The sequence below is a fragment of the Peromyscus leucopus genome, chromosome 11 (assembly GCF_004664715.2).
Source record: "Peromyscus leucopus breed LL Stock chromosome 11, UCI_PerLeu_2.1, whole genome shotgun sequence".
NCBI classification, from domain to species: Eukaryota; Metazoa; Chordata; class Mammalia; order Rodentia; family Cricetidae; genus Peromyscus; species Peromyscus leucopus.
The window spans coordinates 56840205-56866183 of NC_051072.1; the positions used below are offsets into that span (position 1 = coordinate 56840205).

Here is a 25979-nt window from a genome sequence, read left to right on the forward strand (position 1 = left end):
GAAAGGCAGACAGTTCACAGAAATGGCAGGTTCTAGAAAGGACGCCTGGCCCAGTGGCAAAAGAGTCAGGAGCCGGCCTTCAAGGACACAGCTGGGGGAGCCAGCGTAGCTGGAGGTCTGAAGCGGGATTGGTGGAGGACTCGCCAGCCCCACCCAGCACAGTGGCCTTTTCTAGGCTGAGCCCCACGAGCTCCTGTTACACTTCTTGGCTGTGTGCGTGCAGCAGGATCTGGATAGGACAGACTCCTCCAGCTTCAAGGTCAGTGAGATGATCAAAATGCTTGAGTTCTCCCAAGAAGGACAGTGCTAGCTAGAGCCAGTGTGGTGAGCCTTAGCTCAGGAGACCCCCAGCCACGGAGGAAACACTTACTGGGAAAACTGTGTGTGGGCCAGAGAAAAATGGGAACTTGGTGTACCAGTAGGGTCGCCCTTGTGTGGAATCACCTTTTCCCCCAGGCATGAGCCTGGGCAGCTCAAAAAGGGGACCCAGAACTTCAGCTTGCAGTGCCCCTGTTTCCTAGTAAATTTTGTGGAATTTTGACCCTGAACTCGGGATACGTTTAGATGGTATGTTCCATTCTCTAGTAGTTTGCAGGTACCAATAGCTTGTGTCTGGGAGTATTTTTCCTCAGTTGCATCAGATGCGATGTCCGGTGGCTTGGAATGAACTAGCTAGAAGATTCAAGCTCCTTGAGGCTCTCCAAAAGAGCAGAACAGTTACTAACGGTCCAGATTCCATTTAATGGCTAATGCTGCTGCCAGAGACTCACTCTGGAACGTATATACCAATCATGAACTATGTAAAGCCCCATTCTTAGAAGGAAAATGAAAAATAAGCTTCAGATGGCTAAGTGGCAGCCCGTTCTTTACTTGTTTGCTTGGCTCTTGGGGGACAGTCATTATCAGTCCTGCCCTCGTCCATGACTTTGGAGGATCTGCTTTGAATGTGTGGAGAGCGGCACTTGCCCAGCAAACCAAAGCCCCCTTTGTTCTCAGTGCTGTCTTCCGGACCTTCCTCAAGCACGGCCAGGTCCTGGGGACCAGCACAGTGCTGCTGTCTGGGGGCTCTAGGTGGCAGTCAGTACACTCAGGACAACGCCATGTTAGTTACACTGTGTGCTTTCCAGGAGGCTGCTTTCCCCGCAGACATCTTCCACTTTCTGTTGCATCTCTGCCCTTCTATCCTCTGTCCTTTCATGGAGAACATGACGTCAGAGGGGGCAGGAAGACCAGCTCTTCCTGGACTGACTGGCCATTGCCAGCCTTTGTAAACCTTGTGTTCCACACATTGGGAGGCACCTTTTAAAAATCCCTTGTGCTTGGAGCTGATCATACCTGTAGGCTAAGGTATGTGAAGTGTAGGCTCTGCCAGCTACATGATATAAGCATGGCCTCAGGGCAAGAACTGGGGACCCGGGCAGTCTCTCTAAAGAGGTAGCAGAGGCAGAGGCAAGAAGCAGGAGTTGGGGTTTGGAATGAGGAGGTACGGGCTGTCAGAGGTAGGATGGGGACTGAGTCAGTCTGAGACGGATTCAGTCTTCACTCCAGAGGCCCTGAGTCTCCATCTCTGCCACAGTACAGAGGAAGGTTCATTTGTCTTCTCTGAGGTCACATGGAATCTGTGTCTGGCGTTCTGGGAGTTCTTGTCTGTCGAGCCAGGTACCTCCTACAGAGCCAACTCTGAAGGTGACTGTTGGAGGTCACACGCACCCCTGCCTGAAGAGGCAGAGAAGATGACATCCCACTCTGTTACAGCTGCCCAGAGGACAGGGTGGCCTTTAGGTCCCCATTCTCTTGGAAATGTTTTCTCTTGACAGACAATTCTTACAAAGATCCCAGGCCATCTTTACAAGTGGGGCTGGGAAAGGCCTGTCTCTCAGGGAGGAACCCTATGTTCTCATGACTTTCTATTTGCTGAGTCAGACAGAGAAGCCCAAGGGTGCCCATTAAGGTTGACCTTGCATCCTGCCATGTAAGGTAATTGGACCTCTTTGCTGTCTTACAACAGGAAAGTCATGGCCTTTCCTTCATGACTGGCATCATTGAAAATTTGCTCAGAAAATCCTGTGATGTTGGGATAACCACCCAATCAAAGACATCCTCTGTTTTGGGGTGACTGTGTATTGACAGCTGACACGTGGGTCCCCTACTACTCCCTAACCTCTACCCTGGCAAAGCTCAGACAGATGATGTGGTGAAGAGCAGGACCAGAAATAACTCTGAATCAGCAGAAAGGCACACGTGGCCTTCACCTCAGGATATCCAGAGCAAGCAGAAGCTTCAGGGTTGGGTAGTTCATGATATTACAGAGCCAGAGAGAAAATTAGAAATCTGGGACCATCTGGGACAGGAAAAAAACCATAGCTCCTTGGCATCCTGCCTAAAGTGCTTACTATGGCTTCCCTTCTTTGATATAGACAGCAAATGCAGGCACAAACATGAGCCCAATGTCGTTGGCTTAGTTAGGCTGTGTCTTTATACATTGCACCACACACACACAATTTCTCTGGCTTAGAGCCCCAAAATTTGATCTAACTTTACCCAAATGCTATTTAAAAACAAGCTTTTCAAACCAAGAACCATAGAGCTGTTCCAGGTTAGGGGAACAGATAGGCAGCCTCTCCTGGTAAGAGCTATAGACCACCTCTCTGCCCTCCTCTTCTATCTAACCCCATGCAAAGGGAGAGAGGGTGGGGAGAGAGAGAAAGCAAGTCCCTGCACCCTCTAAGAAAGGCAGGGCTAGAGCGGTGACCCTAGCTAGGCTTGGCAGGCCCACTGAGTGCCTGGTGTCAGAGTGGAGCATGCACAGAAATGCCTGGAATCCCGCGCACTTCTGCAGAAGCCCGAGGAAAGGAAGAGGACAAGATTCAAATGTCCTGGGACACAGTGAGGCGTCACATGCTCCAAGGTGACAATCCTGTGCCTTGGCACGGTTGTGGTGAAAGTGTTTCTGGACTCTTGGAGTGATACGGGGCATGCCTAAGTCCTGAGCTTACGAGAGCAATTCTCGTCCAGCCAAGGCAGGACAGTAGGTGAGGTGCTGGGGTCCACGTGAACCTGGGTCAGAACGGGTGATAGAGCCAGCTTCAGGCAGAGGCCACTTGACTTCCATTCAGCCGAATAAAGCCTGCCTGGCAGGGGTGTTGCAAAGTCTAAAGGTGTTTGTCAAGTCCCTGGCACCACTAGGCTCAAGGAGGAGCTCACTACATGTTAGTGGGAAAAGAAAAGTTTGGCTGCATAGGCAGGGCTCGGAAGCTATTTCTAGATAAAATGAAGAACCCCAGCATTGGATCAGAGATGGGAAAGATGAGGCCCTAAACCATAAGGCCAGGAAGCTGTTGTAGACACTACCAGCACCAGGATCTGGGATGAGTGAGCCCATGTATGTGGTTAAACTCGTTTTGTGAGCCTCATGCTGGTATCAAAGGATGATCAGCAAATCTTAAAGTACGCAGTAAGCGTATTCTGGGATGACACCTTGTCCTCAGAGAGGTGAATAAAATAAAACAATTAAATGAAACACCTAAGACGATTTTTGAAAAAGTTGAAATAAGTAGGCTTTCAGAGGGAGCATCCAAGGCTGGCTAGGTATCTGGGGTCATTGAGGCAGCAGTCTCGGGAAGGGAGTGGAGAAGATCCCCCCTAAGGTGTCATGGAAGGACCTCCACTTGCCTGCTGCAGCCTGCTCCTTCCTCTTTGCCACACCAGCCATAAGAAAGGAGATGCTGAGCCTCCCTGGATGACATCGGCCTTCCTTCATTTAGTGGGATTGGCAGCTGCCTGTTCTCGGGCAGCCTAGTCAGGACATACTTATGTCGGGACCATGCATGCAGATGCATTCAGGAGTCAACAAATAGATGTCTGGGTATTTTCACACAAATGACTGTATGCTTATTACTTTCCTTTTGAAATCATGAATGCAGATGTGCTGAAGCGATGCTTTCCAGGGCTCCATTAGGAGAAAAATGAACGGCTTGACACCTCCAAATACATTGCTGTGGACTAACCCTTTAGTGCTTGGCGAATAACCTTCAAAACCACTCTTGAGGCTTATACAAAGCAAAAATATATGCTTGGATGTGTGTGCATATATGATGTACTGCTGCTACAAAACCAGAACTACTTGCACTCATTCCTGTGAGATGCTTTTTCTCTTTTTCGTCTAGGAATGAGTCATAAAACATGTGTCTAGGTAAGCGGAGGCTGCAGAGTGTTCTGTATTCCAAACACACGCTATGACACTTCTCCCTCTGATGGGCGGGTGGCCCCTGGCTTTTTCACACTACAGACTTGCACTGAGGATCCCTCTACCTCTGTCCTAATGTTCTGGGAGCTTTATTTCTCCTCCCAAAGCATGATGCTGGGACACTGAACCTGAGAGCTTTTGTGTTGATGGCTATTTCCTGCTTCCTTTTCCAGACTGGTCACAGCACTTCCCCAGAGCTGTCCAGGTGATTTTCAAGCCAGCCAATCAGCCACCCAAGGCCCACAGTCAGTGGCAGGTGGGGGTCCCTGCAAGGTGTAAGGGCAGCACTCACTGGTGACCTCTGGCCTCCCTCATGAACCTCATCCAGACTCAGAAGGATCCTTTTCGTATCAAAGGAAGGTGCCACTCTGCCCTCTGGCTTATATTCTGCTCAGCTGCCTTTCTACAGAGGTGAATCGGGTCAGCTAAGTATGCCGCAGCCTGCAGAAGGCACCCTGCTCTCTAGCCCTGGGATGACCTAGGTCAGGGAGCAGGCCAGGAAAGTCCCCATAGACTGAGTGAGAAGGTACCAGGGATGCAGGGAGAGAAGGCATTCAGTGGCAGGTTGCAGACATGAAAGTGTTAAAGTCTGGGTGGATGTCCCTGGAGGACCAAGTGCTCCTGCCTAACCAATTGTCACATCTAGGGCCAGCGGAACTTCCTCAAGAGAGAAAGGAACTGAGACTCAAGGCTTTATCTTCCTGAGCAGAACCAGGGAGGGGCTAGGCGAGCCGGTGAAAAGTAGGGTACCAGACTAAAGCATCCCTGTGAAGAACTAGATGTGGCTTTAGCGAGGTGCCACAGTTGCTCAGCTCTGACCTTGCCCTGCCTCTGGGAAGTCCGGGTCAGCAACTTGCGCCTGCTTTAAGAGAAGGACCTGCACATCCTTCCCTGGAATAAAGTCCTCTTTCTGATGCTGGGGTGTTTGCTGAGGTGCAGGAAGATGTTCTCACTCTCTGGGAAGCATCTAGAAGTGGCCTTTCATACATAGTGCCAGGGGATAGCGGCAGATGCTCACCCTCGCTTGGTCCTGAGTGAGCCCCAGGCACTATTCTGAAGACTCAGTGTGGACCACTCCCTTTCTCCAGTCTTAACATTTCTATTTACCACTAATGTTGGAGAAAACTAAGACAGCCTTTAAGGGCCTTTCTGAAGACAACAGGTAATGACTAGTACAAAAGTGGGTTCAACCCCCAGGTCTATTGCTCCAAGGCCTTTGTTCATATACTGCACCCTTGTCAACTCAGTCATGAGCTCTCTGTCTCCACAGGTGATCACTCAGGGAGGCTGCTAGGCAGGGAGTTTGAAACACGGTGGTAACTAGATAACTACCAGGTAGTAACTTGATGGTCTTCCCCGGCAGGTAGCATGGCCTTTCAAGTGAGGGATGCTTATACACTCATTATAGGATATTTGAAAGAGCACATTCCCTCTGGAATACCTCACAGGTCTCCTGCTTTCAATCACAGCATCTTTCCTCCCTCCCAAAGCTGCTCTCCAGCCAGAATCCTCACTGTAGGGCATGGCTCCATGTGGAGTCAATCACTGAAGTCAGAAACGGGGCAACCTCCAAGATTCATTCACACCCTTCATGCTCACACCTAACTGGCCACAAAGGCCCTGGGCATCCTGGGGATTCTTCCACTTCTTCCCAGGAAGCCTCCTCTTTAGCTCTGATCTGATTTATTGACTGCATTACTCTAGAACTCATTGCCTGGTTTCCCTGTCTACAGATATTTTTCCTTTCCTCACCAATTTTATCAAGCTCACCATAGAAGTTCCATTATGTACCACCCATGCCTTAAATGCCAAGATTTGTACCAAGGGTGTATTCAATCCTCACAACTTCTGGGAGGTAGAGAAGCCCAGATTTTAGGTCCATTTTAAGTCTGGAAACTGAGCAGTGTCTCTCACACCATCTATTAATCATTTTTGATCCATAGCAGACCCACTGATTTGTAAGATATAATAAAGTATAATAACTACTAGACAAACACATGTGAAATGTCAGCTGATATTAAAAGCACTCTATCAAAATATTATAAACACTCTATAAGCATTCTATATTTCCATCATAAATGACTGATGACAGTCCATGAACCACTATTTGGTAATATTGGTGTGGTGTCAACTATCGGTCAATCCACTAAAATGTCTTCTCTATCTCAAACGCTGTGGTATCATCTCACCATGTGCAGAATTTCTGAATCTGAGTCTCCCTGGTGCTTTCCTCTAGTTATGTCCACAGTACTGGTCCTGCTGTGGACCTGCCTGTATCTGTGTCTCCACCTGCCTCCCGTCCCATCTGCTTGCTGTCTCTCCTGACCCCACCTCTGTGCATTCTATTCCCATTGTCTCCAAAGCCCCCCCCACCCACGCTTGCTCATTTGGCAGAATGGCAAAGATGCTCACCTCCTCCAGAAAGTCTTTCCTGTTCCATCAGGCATTTGGGGGTCTCCTCACCTCTTAATTTTTACCTTGTCATTTGGTTTATAACATTCTGCTTAACAGTGGTCTATCTCCCCCTGAACTCTGACAGAACTTTTGAGATGACCCCAACATCTGACACCAGGATTTATTCTGTAATATTTGTTGAATATGTGGGTAGATGGAGTGATAATATGAAGGAGTGATGGAGGAATGAATAGATGGATTGACAGATGGACAGATGAATGAGATGGATGGAATGGATGGATGGATGAATGGATAGATGGATGGATGGATGGATGGATGGATGGATGGATGGATGGATGGGACATATGGCTTAATTCTTGGGTCTTAATGGAATCTCTGGGCATAAATTCTTTATTGGGTGGTTTTTATTGTCAATATTCAGACATGGCCCTCATTTCTGAAGTTTCTGTACTGTCAAATTAAAGAATGTTGTTACAAATTCCGGGTTTTCCCTGGGGCCATTGATGATAGCCACTACAAATTCTAGGCACAGCAGTCCCCATTTAATCCAACATTTCAAATTCCAGGCAAATGTTCTCTCGTAGTCTCCCTGCAGAGCCAGCTTGCATTTGTGACTATGGTCCTGGATGTTGTGACCTCATCCTTAATATTCTGGACCTAGACACAGAACAAGGGACATATTTATTCTTTTTATTCATTTCTGTAGCACTCAGAGGTAGGTTAAGCTTGATGTTGCTGAAGACAACATCTACCTAGAAGAGGTCTAGAAAGCAGTTGTCTAAATTGACACAATGGTCTTCTGCTTCTGCTCATGGCTGTGGGGGTGTCTACTCATGGGTCCCATTATATTTTTTCATCAGTGTGTGACACAGTACCAGTCTCTAGGAAGAGGAGGCAAGGGATGCCGTTGGATGGTTAACATTTGACAAGGTCTCTCACACAGTACACTACCAGGCCATGCCATCTCACAGCTCCTTGACACTCTGGTCCCTTATCACACAATGCCCAGGAGAGGACACAGGCTTAGAGTATGGCCAGTGAAGGCAGACTGCTGTCCATGAATCCCGGCACTACTCCTGTAGGCCGTGTGGTCTCTGACACTTCGTCTTCCTCAGCTTCCATCCTCTGACCTGTAGAGCAGGGGTGATAAGGCATCTTATGGGATTGTGAGAGGTTATGAAATGGGATGGTACCCATCAAGCCTTAGGACCATGTGCTTCACATCTAGTAAGGGATACATAAGAGTTTCTTCCTCCAATTTAAGAGCCACTGCCATACAGTGGATTGTTAAAATTTTCCAGCTGAGTGAGTTTTTAAAAAGCCACATTTCACCTATATTTACTGTTCTCCCCCTCCCTCTCACGATGTCATGGCACACTGTACCTCCAGCAGTGACTTGAACCTCACAGTCTGCTGACAGTCTTAGTCTGTGGTTAATAGTTTTCCTGTGGAGGGAGCATCCAAGACTACCCTCAGACTCTGTGTCCCCTCAGGACTGCCCAGAACCATGTTGAGGTGCAGGTGGGCCCATTCTTACCCTCCCTGTCTTTCTGCTGTGGAAACCCTGGGGGAGAAAAAAAATCGCTTTGTATTCCTGAGTGACCAGTGACCAGTGAGGACAGAAAGCAGCTAGACACCCAGCAGCTCTGGTCCTTGGGGTTCATCTCCATCCAAATACACTATCATGGTTTTCACTGTAAAAACCCGCCAGCGAGAGCAGGATGTTCACTGAAACGAGTGGCTGGTACAGAATGGATACTTGGGCCAGTTGCTTTCATCTTCATTGTGTGACCTTGAACTGTGAAAAATCTGTTTCTGAGTTCCCTGTTTTGTGGCATGGTATAATCTACCTGTTCTTGGAGGCTGCTGTGGGAACCGGCTCTTGAAATTATTCTCTAGCTTTGCTTTTTTATGTTATCAACAAATGAAAAATATTATAACTATTATGATGTAATACTGAATGTGTTGCTCCGGGGAGCAGAGAGACCCACAGTGCTGTTGGTGTTAAAGAGGGCCAAAGGAGAAAACGTTTCTATACTGCAACGAAACTAACCACCCTGGACAGCCTACCCTAGCTCCCATGAACCCACTCAGGCATTTAATGGGAACCTATCAAATGCGTGCAGGTGGATGTGAGAGCCAAGAAAGCTGCCTCCTAGCCCTGCCTTCACTGGAGGTGTAGGGCTGGTTCTGCATGATTCCTCACTCTGCCTACAGCTCACCTTGGTCTTGCCTTGTACTCTCTAGCACACAGTAGAGTTGGGGAGACATAATAATATTCTTTAGAGCAGAGGGAAAGAACGCTCCCTCCCATTTTTTTCCTTAGAGCATTTCCGTTGGGAAAATGTGCCATAGGAAGCCACGTCTTTGTCTCTTTGAAATGTATTGTAAGGATTTTGTAAACAAGGTAGAGTAGGTTACACACATATAAGGTCCTCTGAAGGCAGAGTCAGGAGGATTGTGAATTGAAGACCAACCTAAGCTACATGGAAATACCCTGTCTCAAAAAGACAATGAAACCAAGTAAGCCACCAGCCAGTTTTGTGACCCAGAAGCCACTGCTCTGAATGTAGACCTCAAGGAAAACCACGGCAGTAATAGTTCCCTTTCTCAGTGAGAAGATAATTGTCTTATGTAGGTGTTTGGCTCTAGAACTGTAAACATACATGATGCATAGAGAACAGAGAAGATTTACCTGTTTTTTGCATTGAAACAAGTAGCTAACACTCATGGCATCCCAATTCTGAAGTGACCTTTGAATGAACTCTGTAGGACAATGGTGCCACCAAGTCCTCTTCCCTGTGTTTCCTTGAGCACATGCCTATAATGGATCCTGTCTGTACCTAAATCTCCTGCCTCCCCAGAAATTGTCTTCTGCAACATATAGGAAAGCAAATTAAAGCATTATTACTGGATATGTATTTAACCAGTAATGCATGTCTCAGGGCATCCACCAAAGAGATTCCAGACAGAAAGGGATCCCATTGTTTTACAGAGCTAAGCAGACAGAATCCATTCGATGATGATGATGATGATGATGATGATGATGATGATGATAAAAAGGAAGGAAGAAAGGGGAAAGATACACACGTATGCTCTGCTCTCTTGGAAAGCCCATTTTCTGTGGGATAGTCTTTGCAGAATCACTATAAAAACTGCTGAGGATGACTGTGGTAGTACCCAGGAAGCTGACAACATGTTGGGGCTGATGGTTAGAAGTCTGGACTTGCCAGCCTGGATAGTGGGCAGCTCCTAGACATGGAAACCAGAGCAGGGGAATGCCAAGAACAAGCCTGCCATCTCCTTGTTTGTTGCTGTGGGCAGTGCCTCAAACTCTATGGTGAAGGGGATGCAAACTAGTTTGGAAGAAGGACATGGAATTCAGGGGTAAGAGATTTAAAAATGAGAAATTCTTAAAGCAAAGGGTCCCAGCTAGATACAAAAGCACTCATGGAAATGGATGTGGCAAAGGACCTGTCCTTACTGCTGAGTGACACCTGAGCAGGAGACACCCAGGAGCCTGGTGAGATACCCGCCTTTTGAAATTAGACAGACTGCTGCATGTGAGCACAGGCATGGGTCTCTATCAGAACTGATTAGTTCCAGTAGCTGCATCCTTAGATGATTTGGTCCTTGTGCAAACATAGTACAGGACTTCCACAAGACAAGATGCTAGTGGTTGAAGACTCCACGTGTCTTTTTGGTGTTATCAAAAGTCAGGAAGCATGAGATTAAATGAAATTGTCACCCGGTAACACTGCAGGTTGCTTTATAGTCAAAATACTGATAAAATATATCATAGTAAATGAAAAACAGTAACATAGTCATTTATTATCAAGTATTCCATCCTATCAATCATTGTGTATGCTATGCTTCTATATTCGTGGCAGCCCAAGTTTGTTTACACAAGCATCACCACAAATGTGGCCATGATATGCCACACTATGTCATGACATTATGAGAAATACTCCATCACTAGGCAACTGGAGTTGTTCAGCCATAATCTTAATGGCCCGCCATCCTATCAACCACTGTTGACCAGAGCATCCTATGTGGGGCATGACTGGAAATCTATAAAGTTAAGAAAGGGATGCTTACTGATCATCTAACCGTGTTCAAGAATGGTAGCTAATAGAGAAAACTTCCTGGGCTTGAAAAATATACCCATCCACAGGACCATACAAAGAGCAGGGATTCCCTAAGAAGGGGAAACATACGAGAGTTGAGTTCACTAACAGGATGAAAAGCACTGTGAAGCCCAAATATAAATGAACAAGCAGCCTGCAAGTGCTTTAGGGACTAAGAGAGTAAACCAACCCATTTGGCTAGAAGGAAACATCTTTTATGGAGGCCGAGGCACCACATGGTGGCCCCATAGGACCTGGAATACAATAGACACCAAAATCCTAATTGGAAGAGCAGCAAGAAGCCAAGACTGATGATGCTTTGCCAAAACAGTTCGGCCTAGTTTCCTGCACAGGCACAAGAGTGCAAACAACGAATCAATATTTATAAGTAATATCAAAAATTTAAGGTCACAAACGCTCTAGAGTCAATCTGAATGCCAGCCTGGCAACTGTGCCCTTAGTGACAGTCTCCCGTGACAGCCCCTGAGCGATGTACGCATGAAGTGTATGTGATTTTTTGAAACAGCAAAAGCCATCTTGCTCGGTTGATATTGAGTCCTTTGTTAACCTTTTGTCTTGTTTCATGATCTGGATGAATTGAGACCCTGGAGGAGATGCATGAGTCTCTGTTGGTGCTAATGGGGTTTTCTGCATCTTCTTTTGTACAGCAAAGGCCAGCAGGCCACTTTTTACTAACAAAGGTCAAAAGAGAGAGAGAGAGAGAGAGAGAGAGAGAGAGAGAGAGAGAGAGAGAGAGAGAGAGAGTAACCCAATGTAACATGCCAAGGAAATCATACGTAACTGTCACATCTAAGCTCATATTGCCCACTCTTCCCACCAAATCCCGGGGTTCCCTGGTGTGAGCTTCCATGACTTACCAGGAGTGAACATCCTCCATGCAGTCTTCCTGTTTGCCTGCCCTGGTCTTTACAGGGATAGATGTTCTGACAGTGCTAAAGGTCTCGGCCTGGCTGCAATACCACCAACCCTTTCTGTCCCAACCAGGTCTGTCCATCCTCAAGGCCTTGACCCCTCTGTTCTCTTTGTCTGAGCAACCTTATTTGAAACAGGCATCCTGTAAGATCCCTGGAATAATATCTTGCCTGTTTCCTGCATCTAGCTCCACATATCATTGTTTTATTTTTTCTGTTTTTTTTTTTTTAAAAAAAACATTTATTTAACTTATTTTATGTACATTGGTGTGAAGGTACCAGATCCCCTGGAACTGGAGTTATAGACCGTTGTGAGCTACCATGTGGGTGCTGGGAATTGAACCCGGGTCCTCTGGAAGAGCAGCTGGTGCTCTTAACCACTGAACCATCTCTCCCAGATAAATTAGGAGCCCCTGAGGAAGGCACAGCATTTATTTACTTTGTTACCTTAACGCTACTGTCTACTGTGGTGCCTGGCACTTAGTAGCCCCCCAGTCAAGAGTTAGTTCCTGAATGAATCTCAAGCTGGACTTGCTGCTGGACTAAGAAACCAGAGCTAGGCCATCAGGGGTCCCAAGGCAGAATCAGGAAAGACGGAGTTATCCAGTTCACCAAAGCTTGAACTCTATGCTCAGTGTCCAAGGAACCGAAGCCTGGGATCTTAGGTTTCCTTTAGGGCTGCATTGCTTGTGACCGTCAAAGCCATCCCCTCCACCTGCATTAGCGACACAGATCACACACTTTGTTAATGTCGTATTGGAACTCTCAGAAGTAAATTAGACCTATTATTTCCCAAAACTAAAGTCTGGGTGTAATGCCATATCGAGCAATTATGTTTTGATTCAGATGCCCACCTATGTGCCAGCCTCTTAGGAAAGAAGGCCTGTGATTATCAGTGGCCACCAGGCTCTTCATGTAGATCATTACTTCCCTGTCTTCCTAACACTGCTTCTTCAGAGCCTCCTTTTCAAAAAGCCTCCTACCAGTGAATTCATAAACAACTAAAAGGAAGAAGTCCAGGGTAAAGAAAATTGCCTCAGCTGCAGGCATCAACACACTTCCTGTCAGCTTAGGGGCAGCATGTTCTGCCTTATGCTTGGGCCCTTGCTGCCTAGAAGGCATTCGGTTAGAACTTATTTTGCTTTGCTAAATTTACAGTAACTCTCAGTGTGACAGCATTGTCCCTCTGCTTGGGAAGCAGAATTGGGACTGTGATGGCACAAAGGTGTGTTTTAATACTGCCAGCTGCACGTAAGGGCCAGGACGCCTTAGCATCTTAGCCAGGACATCTCCGTGTCCTTGACGTTCTTGAAGATACTGGCAACACTGAAGCTCTGTAGAGGGCAAAGAAGTGGATGTGATAAGGTCAGTGTTCAGCCATTACACGTCCCTAGGACAACTTCAAGAAATGGGTGATTTGTCACGACAGTTTTAGAAATGTATGCCATCGTCAGGACGGGGAGAATTGGGTATTGACATGAACGAAGAAGATAAGGTGTTCAATAGGCTGACTTCCCAGGCCAGTGTAGGAAAACAACTTCATAAATGTTTAAAGTCTTTGATGCTTAGTCAACAAATTAGAATTTAGCAGAACTTTCCTTGGAGAATCCTACAATTTAGAGACAAATTTAGTTCCCAAAATTCAATCGTGGAAGAAAGGTGATGTCAGAGGGACAGATAGCGTTGTGGTGCCACACCCTCCATGAGGTTCAGGCTTCTCTGGGTGACTCGGGCGTTCGGCCATAATGGTACACACCAACAAGCTCTTTGGAGCAACCAACGCACCTAAGCTTATAGCATCTTGCCGTAAAGACCCAGGAGCCCACGCTTTCCTCATTTGGACATCATGGGAACCAAGCAGTGGGAAAGGACTAATCAATGCCTCTCTTTGGTGTCCACTCAGAGGCCCCCACTAAGTACTCTTGCCAGGTGATACTGCAAGGCTTGACCAGCCTTGTGACTTCTGAGGAGCAGCAGGTCCAGCAGGCTTCCTTCTGTGCATATTTAATACTGACTTTCCTGGTTTGTTGAGAATTATATAATTACAGATTAAGATTTATATACGTTTTCTTTGTTATCTGCATTTCAGGCTGCCCTTCACGGCCATGTTCTTTCTTGAGTATTTATTTTAGTAGCTCCTTTGTAATTGACTTGTTCTTTAGCAGTATTTTTTTCATTCTCATGTGAAATGAGTTCATTGCCTCTTTATCTCTAAAAATATTATTTCCATGGGTTTACTATTGCAAAATTAACTGATATTCATAATTTCCTTGTATGTGAACTGTCTTCTTTCTGCTCTAGTATATTTGTGTCTGGTTGAAAGCATTTGCTTAAGGATCAATTTCTTCAGGGTTTAATCATATTACATTATGCCTCATGTACTTTATCAGTTCTGGAAAATTCTTGGTCATTACCATTGAGACATCACTTCTGCTTCCTCTGGTGTCTCTTCCTGTGACCTCAATCCAGTTTGTATTCAACTTTCCCATTGTAATTATCAATCATATTTCCGAATCTATGTCTCAGATTTTCCATTTTTGTCTGCTTCTCTGTGCTACATTCTGGGTATTTTCCTGGGCACACCTTCCAGTTCATTTATTCTTTCTTCAGCTGCATCATTTGCAAAAGTTGAATTCCATTATTTTTCAATTTTTTTTTATTCTTTGGTTTGTTTGTTTAGACAGGTTCACACCACATAGCCCTGGCTAGCCTAAAACTCACTGTTCAGACCAGTTGGCCTCAAACATGATACAATTCTCCTGCCTCTTACTTCTGAGTGCTAGAATTATATATATACACCACCATGCTTGGTCATTCTTAATGATCTCTTGTTGCTTGATTGTAATTATGATTCTAATTATAAATTTTAAATAATTCAATTATTTTTAAATAACTTCGTTATTTAAACATCCATCTAGAGCGGGTAGTGTTCTTGTCTGGCAGTTCCACAATCTTCAGTCATTGGAGGCCTAACTCTGTTGTTATTTTTTCTCTTTTGTCTCCTTATTTGTATCTTTTAGTATGGTTGTTGATCTTTGGTTGAGAGTTTGTTGTTTAATCTTAATCTGCAAGAATCCAAGACCTAAACTAAATATGATTTTTTTAAAGAAAGATTTTGAGTCTGCTTTGCTAGAAGCCAAGGGATGGATGTTTGTTAACTTTGAACAACTTTATCCCCTTTCAGGGGGTCCTAAACCAGAGTGGAAGTTTGGGACACCCCATCCCCATACTGCTGGCACCTCAACCTTCTCAGCCAGGAGGGCATTTGCTCTTAAGATAACCCAAATGTGTTTTCTTGTTTCTTTGAGCTCTGACACAAGTTTGTTTGGGGTGTGTAAAAGTGGGACAATGGTCCTCAGAGAATTTCAGTACTTCTTAGAAGTTCAGAAATCCATTCTATTCAGGGTCTAGTTGTATGGTTGAAAAGTCTAAAAAGTACTTGCTTTGTCTAATATATGGAAATAGATAACTTTTGTTGATTTTTCTCTGTAATTGCTTGAGAAAATGATAAGCTCATCCACAAAATGTGAAAGCCCTCATTTTCTTTATTAATGTAAAGAAGCACAAAAGGAAGAACTAGATAAACAAAGCCAGCAGAAGGGCCGTGGCCCCTGGGGATCGCTTCCTTGCCCCTTGCTCTCCATGCAGCCGTTCAGCGCCTGATGGAGCCTCTTTGCTTCCAGACACTCTACCAAGAAGAAGGATGGCCAGTGCCTTCTCTAAGTTGCTAACTGGCCGCAATGCATCGCTGCTATTTACTACTCTGGGAACCAGTGCCCTGACCACTGGCTACCTGCTGAACAGGCAGAAGGTGTCTGCTGATGCCCGGGAGCAGCACAAGCTCTTTCCCGCGAGGTGAGTCCCCCTGGCTTTTAAATAATTCGGGAGTGTTAACCAGACATGCGTTCTCTCCTGCTGGAAACGGTCAGTGAGAATCCTCCTTTTTGTTTATTTATTTAACTATTTCTATCTCTTTTGTTTGGATGTTTTGCCTGGGTGTATGTCTTTGTGCCATGTGCATGCAGTGCCTGCAGAGGCCAGAAGAGGCTGTCAGATCCCCTGGTTAGCCATCTTTATGTGGCTTATTACCTTTAATGTTTGTTTTTTGTTTGTTTGTTTGTTTGTTTGTTTTTTGGTTTTTCGAGACAGGGTTTCTCTGTGTAGCTTTGCGCCTTTCCTGGGACTCACTTGGTAGCCCAGGCTGGCCTCGAACTCACAGAGATCCTCCTGGCTCTGCCTCCCGAGTGCTGGGATTAAAGGCGTGTGCCACCACTGCCTGGTTAATGTTTGTTTAAAGACAAGACAGGTCTCTGTTGTCATAAAGCTTGTCCCGTAGGCAAAGAATAGAGAGGTAAATAGCATTCTAGATAGTTCTGTCTCTGTCTCTCTCCCCACCACAGACCCAAGAAACCAAACTAATTGAATTTTACCAACACTTCTGGGGAGAAGAGAAATCTGCATATGATTTCAATTCATTTTCTGACTTCCTTTCCTCTTTCCCTCTCTTGCTTCTGTAGCATCATGGGATTCTTGCTGGGTGGGGCCGGGTCCTGTTCTCTAGCAGCCATTGGCACTAGTTTATCCTAAGCCTGGCTTACTCAAGTCAGGACATGTAGGCATCTCTATCTAGTGTCCCCTGTGCCCACTGGGCCAAGAAAGCCTAGTTGAGGGTCCCAGAGAAACCGAACCTTTGATAGCCCTTACCTGGGGGCTACAGGTCCACAGCCTCTCTCCTCCCACAGTGCAGACTACCCTGACCTGAGAAAACATAACAACTGCATGGCCGAGTGCCTCACTCCCACCATCTATGCCAAACTCCGAAACAAGATGACACCCAATGGCTACACCCTGGACCAGTGCATCCAAACCGGAGTGGACAACCCTGGCCACCCCTTCATAAAGACTGTGGGCATGGTTGCTGGTGACGAGGAGTCGTATGAGGTAAAAATGAGGGCAGCTGGTTCCAGAGGTGGGGGCTACCCTATATGTGGTTGAGGCGCACTATCATGGGGTCTTTATCTTTCTTTGGAGTCAGCTGTTTGCATTCTCAAGAAGGGCTCCAATAAAGGGAACTCTCATAGAACCCTTGGGAATCCTTTCTGGAATTATGAGATGTATAGCTTAGGGACAAGGCTTTCTTTACCAATGCACCAGCGTCCCTCCTCAAAGACAGATTCGTTGCATGACAGAGCTCTCTGAGCTTGTCGAAGGCTGTGTTGGTGCAAAACAAATTAAATGGAATGGTCTGTACTCATCAGAAGACATTTAAGTGTTTGCGCCTGGGTTTGTTGGGTGGGGCTGATGGTGTGTCTGTAGTTTGAGACTTATCTTCCCATTACTGTAGCACAGACTCCTGGGCTCACCAAACTTCCTGGATCCAGCCTCATGCTTGGTGCAGAGGTACGGTGTCTGCTCGTAGCAGAACTCAGTACCATACCTCTGTCTCCACAGAGCAGTTTCTTCATTGTGACAAAAGCCTGCAGCCTGACTCCCTCATTCTCTCTCTTTCTGTTCTTCTGTCATAGAACCAAAGGCAGTTTCTCAGAAAAGTTGCTGTCAACGGACAAGAAGGGGTCATCCTAAGTAAACAAAATGGTGATTCGTTAGCTTATAACAGAGACTCAGACTAACACTGTTTCTCTGGTCTCCAAGCCCTTCTTTCCACTTCCCATAACTCCCAAGGCTGCAGAGTACTCTGTTATTAGACGTAACATCTCTTGGCCTTTTTCTAAAGACTACCCATGCCTGTTTGGTTCATGTGGTTGATTTGCTCTTAGATTGGACAGGCTCACAGGGTAAGGGACCCTGGCTTTGTCCTATGGACAGTTGGCGTCTCCACAGACTCAGTGTTTTGCTTAGAATCTTAGAGCCTGATCTCTTTTGACCACAAAACTTGCTTAGCCCCCAAGCTGGTGGCTTCTTTTAGCTCACAAAATGGGGTTTTTAACCACCAAATTTTCTCACCCAGTGTGATAACAGCGAGCTTGGCAGAGCCCTTGGGGTGAACTTGCAGGTGTCCAGCAGCCCTGGGCTCTCTCAGGAGCAAGGTGACTCTGAGTGGTTTTCTCTGATGTCCTTTGCGTTCTTGTCTACTAGTCTACTCTCATATGCATGTCCTCCGTGGTAGCATGGAGGCTTTCAGAGGAGGCCGTCAACCCTGTCCTTGAGGAGAAAAGGGGACAAGTGAAAGCAGAAGTCCTTTGCTCTTAGGTGAGCCAGTTTCAGGAGGATATTCTTGCCTACAGGTGTTTGCTGACCTTTTTGATCCTGTCATCAAATTAAGGCACAATGGTTATGACCCCAGGGTGATGAAGCACCCTACGGACCTGGATGCATCCAAGGTAGGCTCCAGCCTCCATTCCTTCTCCCCATAAAAAAAGGCTTTCCTGAATCCACAGGCAGAAGAGAGAATCTAAGAGCCCCTACCCTGGTGAGATGTCCCTGGAAGGTCTAAGATGGCCTACCTTCAGCATATCCGTTTGAGGGCTAGGAGAGGTTAAGAAGGTCCTTTAAAGATGCCTCTAAGGGACAGTTAATTGATGGAAACCTTAAGCTTTCCTACAACATTTTATCCCCAACCAAAACCATGTACTCCAGACCCCACCTTACTTAACTAAGGTGGCTGCTCCTTAAATCACCCAGCAGTTAGTCACATAATGCAGTCATGTGATGCTCTCTGTAATGCAATGCATGAAGGTTTCCAGGCAAGCTGTAAGTCAGAAGACTGTGCTCTGTGGCTGTCTTGCTGACTCTCCGCTCTGCTTCATCCGGCAGATCACTCACGGGCAGTTTGATGAGCGCTATGTGTTGTCCTCTCGGGTGCGCACTGGTCGCAGCATCCGCGGGCTGAGCCTGCCTCCTGCCTGCTCCCGGGCGGAGAGAAGGGAGGTGGAGAACGTGGCCATCACTGCTCTGGAGGGCCTCAAGGGGGACCTGGCTGGTCGCTACTATAAGCTGTCTGATATGACCGAGCAGGATCAGCAACGGCTCATTGACGTGAGTAGGTGATAAATCACCCAGGGGCTGCTTGGAAAGAGGCTGGACCCACAGCTCTGCCTTGGCCTCTACCCACGTAAAAGCTGATCTGCAGGGCTGAAACCGGCCCGGGGCTTCCACAGCTTCGGCGTTAAGAAAGGAGCTGAAGCTTTAAATCTTGTCAAGCCATGGCTAAAGTCTGAAGAGGAAACTCCAGTATGAGTGCTGAGCTGGGCACAGGAGGGTGGAGGTGAATGGGGGATCCCCCTCTTGTTATCTACGAACAAATGAGAACAGTTGAGTGTGGAAATCCTATTGGTGCCTAAATATTGACCTCCGCTACCATACCCTAAGAAAACTCTGGAAGCAGAGAGGATCTAGGCAGGAAAGGAAGGTGTGTAACGTGAATTGCTAAACGGTTTTTTTTTTTTTTTTATTAATAAGACTGTTTAGCAATTTGTGTTACAAAGGTGATTTCCCTGACTGGTATGGACGGAGCCAGTGGATGCTGCCTGCAGACACTCATTCCTGCCGCCTCCCAGCACCTCTGGGCATCTCTCTGGCTCTAGAGCAGACAAAACAGGGGGTCCTCTTTGGTTTTGTGAGACAAGGTCTCAGTATGAGGCCTATGCTGGTCTCAAACTCACAGCAACGTTCTTGACTCAGCCTCCCAAGTGTTGGGCTTGGGGTCTTTCATTTCCTCATCAACACAAATTAAAACAGAATGCACTTTCAAAAAGTAATGTTTAACTAAACTCCAAGAAAAGGAGAAAGAAGATTCTGTCATCTCAGAGGATGCAAATTACATGAAACATCCCATTTCCAAACCACACGGGACAGCTACGTAGTTGGTACGCCTTTATGTCTTGATGTGTGTAGAACCCGCCATGCATCCACCTGCCGTTACAGAGCAAACCCATATCTGCCTTAAGCAGCCACCTGTTTATGGGGGAGCCTCCTCCTGGGCACTGGCCTAGGAGCCATTTGACCAACCCTCTCCGACCGTTCCTGTCCCCAGTCTCCAAGATCTCCCCTTTGTTAGAGAGTCTGGAAGGACTCCTCACATCTACTTGGTGTCTTGTCTCAGTATGAGTTCTGGGCATTGGTGTTTTCATTTTTAAAAGCTCTTGAAGGCCAGGCGTTGGTGGCGCACGCCTTTAATCCCAGCACTCGGGAGGCAGAGCCAGGCGGATCTCTGTGAGTTCGAGGCCAGCCTGGGCTACCAAGTGAGCTCCAGGAAAGGCGCAAAGCTACACAGAGAAACCCTGTCTCAAAAAACCAAAAAAAAAAAAAAAAAAGCTCTTGAGGTGTTCCGGCTCGCAGTGAACCTGAGAAACACTGCCTGAGAGGCCTCTGTATCTGTAAGTTGAAACTTGATCACTGGCCCATGCCTAGTCTCACAGACGCTTCTCTCTGCCCTGTCACTTTCGGCCCACAGGACCACTTCCTGTTTGACAAGCCAGTGTCCCCCTTACTAACATGTGCCGGGATGGCCCGGGACTGGCCTGATGCCAGGGGAATCTGGTACGGATGTGGTTTTCACCTTTTCTCTGTGTGTGGAGAATCTCAGCTCGCCTGCTTCTTCTAACCCGAGGTTGCTGTGAGCTGCAGTTGACAGCATGCCCGGCTTGAGCCGAATGGAGAGCCGATTCTATTTGAAAACAGTGTGTGTGTATGTGCGTGCGTGCGTGCGTGCGTGTGTATGTGGTGTGAGATGTTTTAAAAGAGATATAGGAATATGAGCTGGTTTGCATGAATTATGCATGGGGGAAAATATTCAAAAGAAAGATACTTCTTATTAGTTAGAGAATCTGCTTGTGAACTTAAGACGAATGAACTCGGAATTAGAAATTAATACTGATAATTTTGATTATTATATTGACAATTGATAATATTGATATGATAAGCCCTCCCTGAATGGGTGAATAGCTACTCAGTGTCTACACATCCTTTCTAACAGTCCTCAGCCTACCTTGGCTTGGTTATCCCAACTGTCTCCAAAGGGAGCTAAGGAAGAAAGTTCACAAGAGGGTAGACAGCCAGGGTTTATATAGCAAACACACGTGTGAATTCTTGGGATGTAGGTAAAGTTCCCCATTCTTGCCTCCTACTTTTTTTTCCCCAAGAAACATAAGCTTTTGGTTGAGCCTCTCTGGAGACAAAACACTCCTAGCATCAGATCTAAATGCTACTATAGGTGAGCTCTTGTCGTCTTGTTCGGGGAACAAGAGGAAGGATTGTATTCTTGTGAGAGTAGAACCGTGTGCAGCATCGTTAACAGCTGGGTTTAGTACTAGTCTCCGTGCTGGGAGGTATCATTATTTTGTGGTGCTTGTTCGGGCACAGTTAGGAGATAAGGGCCATCTAGGGAATGGGGAAGGTGAAATGAGGCAATCAAGCTCCAGAGGTAATGAGAATTTTCATGTGTTGGGATCAATGCAATTAACAGTCAGCACCACATTTCTGTCTTCATTAGGCATAATTATGACAAGACATTTCTCATCTGGATAAATGAGGAAGACCACACCAGGGTAATCTCAATGGAAAAGGGAGGCAATATGAAACGAGTCTTTGAGCGGTTCTGCCGTGGACTAAAGGAAGTAAGGTTCCATTGGGGGGTTTATAGATATCCATCAAATCAAATCTCTCTAGTTTCCATTTCTGCATATGTATTTTAAATTACTATTATCATTTTATTTTACATGTGTGAGTGTTTTGTGCCCTTGGAGGCCAGAAGAGGGCATCGAATCCCTCGGGACTGTAGGAGCAGATGGTTGTGAGCTGCCATGTGGGTGCTGGGATCTAACGTGGTCCTCTGGAAGAGCTGCCAGCGCTCTGAAGGCCAGAGCCATCTCTCCAGCCACTGTTTTCCATTTTTAAAAAGATACTTTGATAACTTCCAAAGTGGGACTACTTTTTTCTCCTAAGAATCAAATCTTCCAGAGCAGTGCTTTCAAAAAGAGGTAACTTTTCTCTTTGTGGAAGTCTGTGACTCACTGGTTATTTTCTCATTCTTTCCTGAACATGGAGAGGGTATGGTATAGGGTGGATGGAATGGCAGAGGTAGAATCGGGTGGGAGTGGGTGGGCTGGGAAGTAGGACTGAATGGGAAGAAACAGAATAGATTCTCACGGGCTTAATCTGCTGAGAGTTCCTATGTTCTCCTACAGTCTTTGCATGAAAAGGAGTAGCAACTGCTATTTATGGAGAGCCGGAATCTTCTAGGGACCATGTCAAATGCTTTACGTGGCCATCTGATTTAATAGGATCGTTTTTATACTCTACAGAAGAACTATCAAGTACAAGTACCACAGATGCACTACAGTTTCATTCATGCGCTCTACTGGTCTCTCTCCCTGGGGTCTGGGATGCCCTGAAGGAATAGGTATTTGAGAAGTCTGCCCTTTGTTCATTGCTGGCTCATTGTAGGTGGAACGGCTAATCCAAGAACGAGGCTGGGAGTTCATGTGGAACGAGCGTCTAGGATACATTTTAACTTGCCCTTCGAACCTCGGGACTGGATTACGAGCTGGTGTCCACGTTAAGATCCCAAAGCTCAGCAAGGTAATGACATGTGACCAGGAGCTTTGTTGGGTCCCAAGAGGATCAGCTCAGATGTGATGGCTTTTCAGAAGGTGAAGGAGATGTCGGCGTGCACTCCTTAACCCTGGCCTTTGCCACCTGCAATGGAGGAGGGATGCAAAGGGAGAAGTCCGGCTTAAAGTCCTCTGCATTAGTTAGGATAAAAGGTTCAGGGCCTGTGAAAAGGGGATGGGGCTACAAGAGTAATGCTTTTGAGTCTCCATCGTGTAACAAATCAGAGTGTGGGGCTGCCCTGCTCTGCTCCCTAGGGTTCCTTTCTTGTCCTAACAACTGAGCCTGTGTGAGAATCACCTGAAGGGAGTAATTGAAGGTGTAAGGAGAGTGCATGTAGACATGTCCATGATGAACCTGGGCAGCACAGATTGCTAGGCCACGCTTGTGCAATTTTTCCTTTTCTTTCTTTCTTTTCTTTTTTACATTTTGTGTTTGTATATTTGTGTTTTGTGCAGTGTGGGGAGCACGTGGGTACACAGTAGAGGCCAGAGGATAATTTCCAGCTTCCAATGAATGAAGTCAGGTTGTCAGGCTTGGCAGCAAGTACCTTTGCCCACTGAACCATCTCACTGGGCCGAGAATTTTTATTTCTTGCAAGTTTTCAGACGACTCTGAGGCTGCTGATAGGGGGCCTTGTTTGGAGGACCACTTAGAGCGTTTTCCTCGTTTGCATAATCACAGTCCTTCTCCATGTTCTAGAATGTGAGAAAAGGAGTGTGCATGTAGGCATGTCCATGATGAGGTTTAAGGTGTAAGGAGAGAGCATGTAGGCATGTCCACGACGAGGTTTAAGGTGTAAGGAGAGAGCCTGTAGACATGTCCACGACGAGGTTTAAGGTGTAAGGAGAGAGCCTGTAGACATGTCCACGACGAGGTTTAAGGTGTAAGGGGAGAGCCTGTAGACATGTCCACGATGAGGTTTAAGGTGTAAGAAAGGAAGTGGCACACAGGACTTCCGCTCATTCTGTTGGTCAGAGCTCAGACAGCAAGTAGCTACATCTTCACCTCCATTGCTGGACAGACGGACAAAGGATCCAGACTGGGAGCTAGCCATTTCTGCCAGAGCATACAAAGTAAATATAAACAAGTTTAGAAAAACGTGCTCCCTATCAAGATAAAGGTACGTGGTTTTTTTATTATTCAAAATCCCAGTGCTAAGGAAATGATTGGCAGTGATTTAACTCCATGATTTTAATTATAACGATGAAACTGGTGTACAGGTGAGTAGTACATACAAAAATTGGCATCCACATGCATGTATATTTATATGAAGATAAATGTGGAGTCAAATGCCCCAGGTTTAATTGATGCTCTGCCAACTCCCAGCTGTCTGACTTTGGGCAAGTTATCTCCTCTTGAGCACTTTGCTCATCTTAGGTGTGGGGGTTGGTAGAGTTTCAATTGTCCCCTACAAGCTTATATGTTAGAGACTTAAACCCCTAATCCACATGTCAATGGCATGTGTAACTTCAGGAGGTAATGAGGATAGCTGGGGGTCATAGCTTTGACCTCCATGATGGCGTTACTGGTAGTACAAGAAGAGTGATCTAAGCTAGCACACAAGCTCTGCCTCACATCACACACGTGATGCCCTCTGCAATACCCTGATGCAGCAAGGGCGTCCTCACCAGATGCCCCAAGTGCTGGCTCCGTGCTCTTGGACTGTCCACCTAGCTGTAAGTCAAAGTACTTCTGTCATTTATAACTGACCTGATCTCCAGAATTTGGTACCCACCACCACCAAGATAACATGTAGCCTTAGCTGGCCTGGAGCTCAATATGTAGACCATGTTGGCCTCAATATCACAGAGATCCAGCTGTCTCTGCCTCCAGAGCACTGGGATTAAAGGCATGTGCCACACACCCCCCATCAGGTACTTTTATATGGCACTGGAAAATGGGCTTTGATGGGGTGAAAATAATATCCGCTTCATTGGATTGCTGGAAGGCTTAGAAGTTCCCGCCAGTGTCCACGTATGCTGTAAATACTTTATTGTTACTGCCCCTTATTACATCTTTGCTCAGTGACTGCAACGATATCGCTTCTCCTAGGATCCACGCTTTTCTAAGATCTTGGAGAATCTGAGGCTCCAGAAGCGGGGCACAGGCGGCGTGGACACTGCGGCAGTGGCGGACATATACGACATTTCCAACATCGATCGGATCGGGAGATCAGAGGTAACGTCCCTCTCGCTCTAGCCTGGGCTAATGAGGTCGGCCTAACCGAACGAGGACGTGGAAAAGCAGCCTCGACAGCCTGGCCTCCACGTCCTCTTCGCCCACCGAGTCCTGAGTTAGCCTTTCACTACAGTGCTTCTTTTGCTTGCATGGAAAATAATTCAAGAAAGATACACAATCCCTCCTGGGCACTGTAGGCAAGTCAAGGGATCATAGTGGAACTGGTGTTGTGGACCAGCCCCCTGAGAAGTGTCTCAGCCATCTTCAGCCACAGGAGCTCCCTTAGGCTAAAGGACAGCAGTGTTTTACCCCCATAGACTCAGAGAAGAGGCAGGAAAATGTGAAAATCCCTCTTGATGCTGGATTTCACTTGCTGAAGATCCACATGCTGTCATCTTCATTTCCACATCTTAGATGCTTAATGGTTTCTAATGCTTTAGTTGTAGAGTTCAGACAGTGAAAGAGGCTTGTCATAGTTATGTCTAAACGTGTGCCCGTACGACAATGCTGAGGGGCTCCTGGGAGTGCATGGGAACAACAGGCTTGGTCCATAGGTAGAGGCTGTGAGGGAGATGAATCTGGAGAGCTCGCTTAGGAACACACAATTGACTACTAAGGAAATGCTGGTGGCAAGTTCCACGGCAAGCCATCTCAACCCAGGATGCAGCTGCTGGTGAGAAAAATAAACATGAAGGGCCACTGGGTAAGGTTATTCTCTCAATTTGCATAGCAACTATCAAACATAACTTAGTGTTTTATTGTAATCTTCTAGGAGATTATTATAAAAGCTAGTAAAATGTCTAAAAGTATTTTAAAAACCATGTATTTGACACAGCAGCCCTCATTCTCTCTCTCTCTCTCTCTCTCTCTCTCTCTCTCTCTCTCTCTCTCTCTCTCTCTCTCACACACACACACACACACACACACACACACACACTATTTTTTTAAAGAGAGGAAAAATACAGGGGATGAAAACTAATGATTTTCCAGTATAAAATTCTCCCAGCAACCCCGCCCTAAAGAAGTCTTGAGAGAAAACCTTAAGCTCCGCCTCCACCTCCACATCTGGCCCCAGCCTCAGGATGACCCCCTCACACAGTGCCCTGATTGTGAGAAAGTCCTACTAAGTGCAGTGTTCCCCTTCTGGGGGTTCTGAGGCACTTCCTGCTCCAATTAATTAATCATCCCTCCTTCTCCTTTCTTCATGTGTCTCCTCCCTGTGGTCCGTCCCTCTCTCTCACCGTTAAGGTGGAACTTGTTCAGATCGTAATTGACGGAGTCAACTACCTGGTGGATTGTGAGAAGAAGCTGGAGAGAGGCCAAGATATTAAAGTGCCCCCTCCTCTGCCTCAGTTTGGCAGAAAGTGAATTTTCCCTCCCAGTTTATGAATAATGTGTCTGCTGGTATGACAGACACAAAGAAGTCTCTGCTCTGAGAGTTTTTGTAGACTTGAAAACATGTAAAATTGTAGGTACTGCCATTTTACAATAAAACTCTCCTTAATATCA

The 25979-nt window shown here is 46.3% G+C and overlaps 1 protein-coding gene across 1 annotated transcript; it reads left to right on the forward strand.

The window, feature by feature from the left end:
* The first annotated feature begins 152 nt into the window (after positions 1–152).
* Ckmt2 (creatine kinase, mitochondrial 2) lies at positions 153–25979 on the forward strand. The gene is made up of 10 exons (XM_028891012.1): positions 153–259; positions 15404–15575; positions 16463–16661; positions 17966–18061; positions 18495–18716; positions 20134–20219; positions 21172–21295; positions 22125–22259; positions 24345–24470; positions 25719–25979. The coding sequence occupies exons 2-10, from the start codon at positions 15424–15426 to the stop codon at positions 25836–25838; spliced, it is 1260 nt and encodes a 419-aa protein (XP_028746845.1). The 5' UTR covers positions 153–259; positions 15404–15423; the 3' UTR covers positions 25839–25979.